The 10,909-nt window shown below is 37.5% G+C and overlaps 1 protein-coding gene across 2 annotated transcripts in view; it reads left to right on the top strand.

Moving 5' to 3' along the window:
- Positions 1–4,019, top strand: part of LOC108704125 (COP9 signalosome complex subunit 1-like) — a 53,202-nt gene extending 49,183 nt beyond the window's left edge. The window contains exons 6-7 of one of the 2 annotated variants that reach the window (XM_018240531.2): positions 2,149–2,283; positions 3,184–4,019. In XM_018240531.2, coding sequence (XP_018096020.2) covers positions 2,149–2,283; positions 3,184–3,258 — 210 coding nt within the window. In that variant the 3' untranslated portion in view covers positions 3,259–4,019. Of the gene's footprint in view, positions 1–2,148; positions 2,345–3,183 lie in introns of both variants that reach the window. The other variant, XM_041579265.1, reaches the window with a different exon arrangement.
- The last annotated feature ends 6,890 nt before the right edge of the window (positions 4,020–10,909 follow it).

The raw sequence follows: 10,909 nt of genomic DNA, 5'->3' as shown, positions 1-10,909 counted from the left end.
TTGTGTTTGGGACTGTTTAAATATGACACACACACACATGCTTCTTTATTAAGCAATAATGAATACAATGACCTCACATCCTTTTAAAGCTAAATGTATTAGTTACACCAAGAAGTGGATTGTATCTTCATACATAAGTCCAATGCAAATTCAGACTTATGTATCAGTAAAGAAAAACCACCCATGTCGTAAGGGCATACACACATACAGAAACATCATGTTCAGAAATCACCGCTAACATATTGGTCAAATGAATTTTGTAACAATCCAAATATACAGAACAAAACAGTATTGTGATACATAGTATACAAAGGATGTGTCATAATGTAACAGTCCCATCCACACCCCTATCAGCATATAGTACCAAAGTCTTTACACTAAATGAAAGCATACAAGTCATATTCTCTATTGAGCCCCTTAGGATGTAGTGTTTGCAATGTGTGTATCCAGAATTTCTCTCTTTTCTGGAGTTGCAGTAGTCTATTGCTACTCTAGCAAGGAGCTCAAGGGATTGGGATGTATATGTGTATGTATATGTGTATGTATATATATATATGTATAAAATAAACACATTCTGTTTGCATCTAAAATGATCCCATTAGTGTCACTTTTCGTACAAATATTGGTTTTCCCTAGCTGGCACCAGGGTCCTTGGAATAAATATATATATATATATATATATATATATATATATATATATATATATATATATATATATATATATATATATATATAAAATCCTCCGAAGTAGAAAGTGCACTCACAGGTCTTATAAATGTTTTATTGAGAAAGAACTAACATTTCGGCAGCCTTTGTCAAAGTTACACACTCAATTACAGACTACCCCTATAATCCTATACACACAGTAACTGGCGCGAAATTCAAAATCACCCTCCCCTAGTGACGTGTCTCACATCAGTCTCAATACTTGAATACTCCCTCGACTATTTGAGTATTCAAGTATTGAGACACGTCACTGGGGGAGGGTGATTTTGAATTTTACGCCATATATGTGTATATAGGGGTAGTCTGTAATTGAATGTGTAACTTTGACAAAGGCTGAAATGCAGTTCTTTCTCAATAAAACATTTATAGGTTCACCAGGCAACAAGAGACAATGAATCGTGAGTGCTGTGAATTTTGGGATTTATATATATATATATATATATATATATATATATATATATATATATATATATATATATATATATATATATATATATATATATATATACTCCGAGGTAACTTCTAATATCCTCGTATTTTACTTTATTTATTATAATACACAAGTTTCAGTGAGTCATGTGACAGAAATGACATCAGTACTCACTGTTTATAAGGATATAATTTACAAGATAAATTATATATATATATATATATATATATATATATATATATATATATATATATATATATATATATATATATATATAGGGACCGAAACGTCGGGCACAGACACAATGTAATAATTAAGAAATTGGCTTTTAAAACAGGGAGTGCTGGTCTCAGAATAATTGATGACTCACTGAAAATTTTGTATTATAATAAATAAAGTACCCCCAGTTGCAAAATATGAGGATATTATAAGTTGCCTCGGAGTTCCATGACCTGTATAAAAACACGAGGCCAAAGGCCTTTGGCCTCGTGTTTTTATATGGTCATGAAACTCCTCGGTAACTTATAATATCCTTATATTTTACAAGAGGGTTACTTTATTCACTATATTATATATATATATATATATATATATATATATATATATATATATATATATATATATATATTAAATAGAAGATCAGCACACACTGTATCATTTAGGTGAAAACAAGTGTTGGTTTATTCACACATCTCATCCATAATAAACCAACACTTGTTTTCACCTAAATGATACAGAGTGTGCTCATCTTCTATTTAATATTACTACAAACTTGATCGTGCACCTCTGGCTTCGTCTTTGACTGAGTGCGGGCACTATCTGATACTATATATATATATATATATATATATATATATATATATATATATATATATATATATATATATATATATATATATATATATATATATATATACATATACGCACATGTATAAATATATATATTCATACACACACCTATTTTATTATTATTAATAATTATTTATTGGCAGATCTTGTATGCACGAGATGTCGATCAGCGTAGCACAACTTTTGAGAAGTCCTTGCAAATGGGCAGAGAATTCCAGAGACGAGCCAAAGCCATGATCCTGAGAGCTGCTGTGCTGCGCAACCAGATCCACGTAAAAGTGAGGGGAGATGCTTCTAATCATATATGGACCTAGGATTTCTAAAACAAAGGGAATGTTGGCAAGTTGTTAATAGGAAGAGTACATGAAAGAACCCAAGTTCCTGTTCATAAAGCAAACTTGTGTGAGGGGGGGTTGGGGGCATATTCTGAGCATGAACAAACCAGATTTACATTTGATGGGGGGGGATTGTACATGTTGTTCATGAGCCGTTAGTTATATTTTTGCATTCCCCTTAGGAGTTTGCAGCAATGATCAATCCTTGAGAAGCAGCACTCAGAATGCATTTTTCTATTAAATTTCTTATGTAGACCGAAACAAAGAACCAAGCAACCAAAGTCAATAGGGCTCATCTATCAACCCTGGGCAAATTTGTATCTGAACAGTAACACATGGCAACTAATCTCATTTATGTTTTGATTGTTATACCTTCAGCTGGCTGATCATTGCTTAGTTGCTATGGTTTATTGCCAAGGTGCATAATTTTCAGTTTTAAACGTGCCAGTGTTTTCTTTCAGACCTCCTAGACTATAAAGTAAGTGGCATATTGTGAAATGCATTTGTTTGCTCATTTTGTGTGTTCCAGACTCCTTGTGCTTTTCCATGTCAACAGTAAAAGCTTCAGGTTTCATTATTACTGCAAATGTACACTATTACTATTTCAGGGTTTCTTTCTTTATCTGTAGTTCTGCCTTTTGTTCTATGCAGGATCCTTGATCAGGATCTGTGTTCTTTTTCTGCTAATATTTAGTTCAATATTGTTTTTTTTTTTAACATTTCAGTACTGTACAGAAATAGTGGTTCCTTTATAATTTGTGTTATGCTTTACTTTTGCCTTTCTGCTTTTCTTGTGCCACGCCTATCCCTTTCTTAATCTGATAATTCTGTTTCCATTTACAGTCTCCACCAAGAGAAGGAAGCCAAGTAGAACTGACACCAGCAAACAGCCAATCCAGACTCGGCACGAACATGTGACCGCATCAGTTACCTGCACTCCTTACTCTTTATAAAAAGAACCATGTGGGGCTATCACACATACAGACCTGCACCACCTGCTTGGGACACTTAACTTGTTGGCCAACTCAGTTGTGTATTGATGAGCTTATCAGGAGCCGTGGGGTTTGCTTCTGCTTGGTCACAAATTGTTGGATGTTTTCATGCTTTCTAATGTCATTAGACAAGTAGTAACATAAGGCTGTACTCAATGTTGGCTGCAGAGAACCAGGCAAGGCCAAGGAAGGACAAGTCATAGATTACAGAGCAAAAGTGACCTCTTCTTTAAATTCCAGTATTTGCAGCTTGTGTCACATACCACCTCCTTTCCCAGCCTCCAGTTTCCCAAATTCTTATGCTACATTACCTCTTCCCCCTTCTCTCATGCTCGCTGCAATTCTATGGGATATTTAACCCTTCCATTGCTGAACTGACCTTACAGAACACACAGAATTTTATTCATCAACCAGACTGGACATAACTGCATGTCAAGTTGAACAAAACAGGCCTTTGCCACCTAGGAGCACTAATATTTAAATGTCCCTGACTTATTTCCTCTTTCGAATTAACCTTATTGCTATTTGCATGTTCCTTTCTCACAGCTGTATTCCTTTTTTCCTGTATTCCAGTTGTTAATATGGAATTCAGATCCCCTCAGCAGGACCCAGGAAATGGCTCATCAGTCAGAATTTCAGTATGTAGAAAAGGTCTATAACTCAGAATAAAACATAAATATCTGGGTATTTCCTTTCTGTCTTCAGTGTCGTAACAAATGAGCATGTTCATTTGATTTGCTTCTCAGTTTTCTTTAGAATTGCTCTGAACAATTTCTAGGCAAAGATAGTAAAAATAACATCCTTTCTATTTATTTTAAATATGAGAAGCTATGGGGGTCCTGTGAGTTTTCTTGTTTAACTGTTGACCGTTCTGTACAATTTTAGATGATGTTCTTGTCGCTGTGGATACGCTGGTGGGCTTTACTTGTCAGGATCAGATGCCTGTTTTATCTATGTGTATCTCATGCAGTGCAGAGGCAGACATAGTAACATAGTAAGTTAGGTTGAAAAAAGACACACGTCCATCAAGTTCAACCCCTTGACTTTTTTTTTTTAACCTGCCCAACTGCCAGTCGATCCAGAGGAAGGCAAAAAAAAAACCCTCCAAAGCCTCTCCAATATACCCCAGAGGGGGAAAAAATTCCTTTCTGACTCCAAAATGGCAATCGGACTAGTCCCTGGATCAACTTGTTTTATGAGCTATTTTCCATAACCCTGTATTCCCTCACTTGCTGAAAAGCAATCCAACCCCTTCTTAAAGCTATCTAATGTATCAGCCTGTACCACGGATTCAGGGAGAGAATTCCACATCTTCACAGCTCTCACTGTAAAAAAACCCTTTTCTTTTCTTCTAATCGGAATGGGTGACCTTGTGTCAGCTGGAAAGACCTACTGGTAAATAAAGCATTAGAGAGATTATTATATGATCCCCTTATATATTTATACATAGTTATCATATCACCTCTTAAACGCCTCATCTTCAGGGTGAACATCCCCAATTTGGCCAGTCTTTCTTCATAGCTAAGATTTTCCATACCTTTTACCAGCTTAGTTGCCCTTCTCTGGACCTTCTCTAATACAATAATGTCCTGTTTGAGAGATGGAGACCAAAACTGTACAGCATATTCTAGATGGGGCCTTACCAGTGCTCTATAAAGTGGAAGAATGACCGCTTCTTGTTGTGAATCAATGCCCCTTTTAATACAGCTCAATACCTTATTTGCCCTTGATGCTGCTGACTGGCATTGCTTGCTACAGCCAAGTTTATCATCTACAAGGACTCCAAGGTCCTTTTCAATAATGGATTTGCCTAGTGCAGTCCCATTAAGGGTATAAGTGGCTTGAATATTCCCAGGTGCATGACTTTACATTTATCAACATTGAATCTCATTTGCCACTTAGCTGCCCAGATTACTAGTTTGTCAAGATCCTGTTGCAAGGATGCCACATCCTGGATGGAATTAATTGGGCTGAATAGTTTTGTGTCTGCAAACACTGATACAATATTTACAATACCCTCCCCTAAGTCATTAATAAACAAGTTAAATAAAAGTTGACCCAATACCAAGCACTGATGGACCCCACTAAGAACCTTAATCCAAGTAGAGAATGTTCCATTAACAACCACCCTCTGTACCCAATCCTGTAGCCAGTTTCCTATCCATGTGCAAACGACTTCATTAAGCCCAACAGATCTTAGTTTAGAAACAAAAGTTTGCGGGGCACAGTAAAACGCTTTGGCAAAATCAAAATAGATCACATCTACTGCCCCCCTTCCACTGTCCAGCATCCTACTTACCTCATCATAAAAATCAATTTAGTCTGACATAACCTATCCTTCATAAAGCCATGCTGATTGCTGCTCATAATGTCATTCACTAGGACAAAATTTTGATTGTGATCACTTAACAAGCCTTCAAATAATTTGCCCACCACAGATGTCAAACTCACAGGCCTATAATTGCCAGGCTGAGATCGTAATCACTTTTTAAATATTGGAATGACATTAGCTTTTCTCCAATCCATAGTTACCATACCAGATGAAAGTGAATCTGAGAAAATCCAAAATAGGGGCTGGTCTAAAACTGAACTAAGCTCTCTAAGAACCCGGGGATGTATGTCATCAGACCCTGGAGCCTTGTTTACATAAATCTTTATTAAAGCTTTATGGATCATATCCTGAGTCAGCCACTGACTAGATTGAGCTGAGCCATCAGTGCAGCTATGAAGTGAGCCTGGGAACCCAGACTCCTCTATTGTATACATTGAAGAAAAGAACTGATTTAGCACATTTGCCTTTTCTGTATCTGTTACAACCATACTGGTGCCATTATTTAATGGAGCAACACTCTCAACCTGTGTCTTTTTACTATTAATATATTTTAAAAACTTTTTGGGGTTAGTCTTAGCCTCCGCCGCAATGCACTCTTCATTTCATTACTTTGCCTTCTGGATTGCTGATTTACAACATTTATTATAGTATTTATATTCATTAAATGCAGCTTCTGCCCCAACAGACTTGTAGTTTTTAAATGCCTTTCTCTTCTTTCCTATTAACTTCGTTACTTCTATATTAAGCCATATAGGATGATTCTTGAGAACAGTAATGATTTAATATCATTTTAAATGACAACCATTTCTGTTCTGTGTTTTTAGCTGAAAACTTAATACCCCAATCAATGTTCTGAAGGGCAGCCCTCAAGGCACTAAAATTAGCTTTTCTGAAATTCATGGTTTTTGTCGCCCAAGTATATATTTATTTTTTGCACCAGACATTAAATGATATAACATTATGGTCACTATTACCCAGGGGTTCAATGACTTGCACATTTGCTATAAGTTCTGGGTCATTAGAGATCAGAATTGCATTTTTTCTGGTTGGCTCCTCGACAACTTGTGCCATAAAATTGTCATGCAACAAGTTTCTAAACTTTTTCCCATTTACTGATCTGGCAGTACTGTTGCTCCAGTCAATATCTGGGTAATTAAAATCCCCAGTTATCATTACTTTAGCCTTTTCTATTTGCATCAGGAGCTTTGCCTCCTCCTCCTCACTTACATTAGGGGTCTTTAGCATACTCCTTCAATTAATTTGTTGGACTCTTTACAATTGATGAAGAACTCTACCCATAAGCAGGGCCGCCATTAGAAATCACGGGGCCCCATACAATAATTTTTGGGGCCCCCACCCACCCCAGATCCCGCCCACTTCACACCACATTAAAAGTAACAACACAGAAATCAGCGCTAAAAACGGTAAGCCCCCTCACACACAAGTTATAAAAAGCTATTGATGGTCAGGGCCCCCTTATAAGTTAAAATAAAATTGGTGGTCAGGGCCCCCATACAAGTTAAAAAAAACAGTGGCGCCAGGGCCCCCCTTACAAGTTAAAGTTAGTTTAAGATAAATGAAGTGCTAATCTGACATATAATAGCCTCAGGAAAAATGCTACGTTAAACACAAAACCAATTTAATGTACAAAACCCTGAGCACATATATCAGGATATTGCACTTTATGAGGCTCCATCTGAATTACCCCAAAACAGTAATAAGTAAGACACAAATAGAAAATGTATTTAAAAAATTCTTAAAGCACATTTTTAAAAGGAATGGGTTAATTAATGTGCAGTGATAACATTAATATTAAGACTAATGGCAGCAAAAAAAAAAAAAACTTATTTCAGTAAGTTACCCTTAGCCCTCAGAATGTATGTAGTACCTCTCCAGAGTGGAATGGATTTTACTGCAAGCAGATAGGAGTAAATATTTCAGCTCCTTCTTGCTAGTCTGACTTCTGTCGATACCTTCAGGCAATAGTTTTGCCAGCCCCGCCTATTTCATCCCCTGATTGGTAAATTTTACTGTCTGTAAGTACAGCTGTGCTCTGATTGGATAAAATGGTGGCAGAAATATCCAATCGGAGTTCAGCTGATCGCCACAGCACAGAGCCTGGAGGCAGAACCGGAGCTTTCCTTCCCTGTTTAAAGGAGCGCGCAGTCATCAAGAGAGCAGGGTTTTTTTTTTTTGTTTTATATTTTCTTTTGTGTCACATAGGTTTAGGGAGGCTTAGCCTCCCATAGCCTTATTGAAAATCTGCCCGTGAAAAGGAAAGCGACGTGCAGGCAGTACAGATTGTATTTCCCACCAGATTGTGTGGCTCTCTGACAGCAGCAGCTGGGGCCCTGCCAGAGTGAATACAGCCACCGGGCCCCCCCTCTAAAACCCAAAAAGCACCGGGCCCGGGACAAGTGTCCCCCCCCTGATGGCGTCTGCATCCGACAGTCAGATGGCGTTGGATCAACGCTGGGACACCATGCGACAATTCTATCTCTTGCCTTATTTTTGTCGCATGCGACAATTCACATGCGTTTTGTCGCATCGCGTTGGATCGCAACAAAATCGCTCGTGGAGTCCTACCCTAAAGGTACTTGCTTAAAAAAGCGTGCCTTGCACTTCTGTATATTTACAGTCTGTGCTGATTAGTCCTTCCTGCCTCATTTTCTGAATGAATCCAATTGTGCCTATTGCTGCAGGGGAAGCACACCTGCGCCAAAAGTTAGAGCATGCACGACTCTTGCCAGAAATGGCACCAACAGGACATTCCAATGCAGATGCATCAGATTCAAGTCAAAATGCCACAACAATTGTACTTTTGCATCAGGTGCAACTTCCCCTTGAAACTGCAATGACTGGGTAAAAACTGCATTGTGGCAGAAATTGTTGCAAAATTGCACTTTGCTCACTACATAACTGGTCATAAATAACTTCTATAATGTGTTAGTCCTGCACCTGATATTAGCATTAACTACAGCACTAATGCTGGGACTTGCAACAGCTGCAATGCTGCCCCTCCCTGCCAGAAAGAGGAATAAGCAGTTTGTATAAGTAGAGTTTCCAAACATTAGTTTGCCCAGCACCTTAGTGATAAAGAATACCTTTTTCAGAGGGGTGCACGCACCATCATGTGTTCACCTTCACATGCTTTTCATAGTCCATAGAAATTGCAGCACTCCCAATAGTAGTTTTAAGACCGCCTTAAAACCATATGCCATATGTGAAATAAAGGCGGTCTTAAAGTAGAACTAAAGACTAACTAAAGAAGTAGCTAGAAATGTTGTACATTGTTTTGTGCTTCTGTACCAGCCCAAGGCAACCACAACCCTTTAGCATTAAAGATCGGTGTCTCCAAAGATGCCCCAGTAGCTCCCCATTTTCTTTTCTGCTGATTCACTGCACGTGCTCTGTGCTGCTGTCACTTACTGAGCTTGGGACCTACTCACAATATACAGTACACATAGGGGCATATTTATCAAAACAGCAATTCGGCAGGTTTTAGATGGCGAATGGTCGAAGTCGAATTTTTAAAGAGACAGTACAAGATAAATTTCGATATTCTAATTTTTCGATATTTTTTCAAATTCTAATCGAATTTGGCTATTCCCTAGTCAAAGTACACAAAAAATAGCTTGAAATTCGTTTTGGTTTTTTTTTCATTCGAAAATTCACCTCAACCTTTGCTAAATCTGCCCCATAGAATACAAATGTCACAATATAAGGCTGATTAGTAATTAGGCTCAGTAATTACTACATGGCAGCACAGAAACCAGTGCAATTAGCATCAGAATTTAATAATCAGCCCTGTAGCATCAGACCAACCTCATTTTCTGCCGGATAATTTGTGACGACCCCTAAGCAGCTCAGAGCCCACTGAGAATGTGAGTGTCACAGACACATTCCAAGATGGTGACCCCCTGTGACAAGTTTGAAGTCCTGGGTCATTGCTGCTGTTGACAAGCTGTAACTTTAGGCTGGTGCAATAAGTTCAGTATATATAATATAGCATTTTTAGCCATATTCATTTTTAGAGTTTAGTTCTCCTTTAATTCTACTATTGGAAGTGCTGCAATCTCTATGGACTCATAAGTAGAATTTCCCTTTGCATTGGTATAAAACATTTGCTAGGTTAGTGCTTGCAGAACCACAATTCCCTTTGCGAGGGGACATAATTACTCTTTACAAGTACTTTTGAGAAAGTAAAGACTGATGGGAGAAGTCTTTTAACATAGACACCTTTTCACCCAAAGCAATGCCAATGATTCTTCAGGGTGAGGGCAGTGAAGCTGCCAGATGCCTTGCCAGGAGTTATGGCAGATTCTATTAATGCTTTTAAAGGTTAACTTTTTAATTGGCATTATTGTTGCCGTTTTTAAATTGTGTTTATCCTCTTGCTTCCTTGTACCATTCAAATGGGGGTCACGGACCCCAGCAGCCAAAAAATCTGTTGCTCTGGGAGGCTACATTCTTATTGATAATGTTACTTATTATTATTATAGGTATAGGATCTATTATCCGGAATGCTTAGGATCTTGGGTTATTCGGATAAGGGGTATTTTTGTGTATTTTTTAAGTGTACTGAACATTTAGACACTAAATAAACCCATTGCAATTGTATTGCCACAGCTATGGATGCATGCAGCTTAAGGAAATGTTGCCAAGTTGGTATTTACTATGGAGAAGAGGTGCTTATAGGGGGGATAAAATAACAGGTGTGTGTGTGTATATATATATATATATATATATATATATATATATATATATATATATATATACACACACATATACTGTATATATACTGTGTATATATATATATATATATATATATATATATATATATATTTATTTGCCAGTAGGTCTCTCCAACTGACACAAGGTCACCCATTCAGATTAGTAGATCGGAGCTTCCAACTTAATATTTGGAATTTGATTTTACAGCGAGAGCTTTGAAGATGTGGAATTCTCTTCCTGAATCAGTCGTACTGCCTGATACATTAGATAGCTTCAATAAGAAGTTGGGTGGCTTTTTAGCAATTGAGAAAATACAGGTTTATTGAAATGAACTTAGTACAAAATAGATCCATGGACTGGCCAATTTGGTGTCAGGAAAACAGAAAATCACTTCATAGTTACCGAGATTTTCTTTTCCTGGCCATCCTCCCTATCAACATAGAAAAACAGCCAAGGGTTAATTCCCTCTGAATTACAGTCCAGACAGAAGGAAGGAATTTTCAAAGATATA

This window comes from Xenopus laevis, chromosome 9_10S (assembly GCF_017654675.1).
Source record: "Xenopus laevis strain J_2021 chromosome 9_10S, Xenopus_laevis_v10.1, whole genome shotgun sequence".
Taxonomy (NCBI): Eukaryota; Metazoa; Chordata; class Amphibia; order Anura; family Pipidae; genus Xenopus; species Xenopus laevis.
The sequence above is the reverse complement of the archived record's forward strand: the minus strand, read 5'-3'. Positions and strand labels throughout refer to the sequence as shown.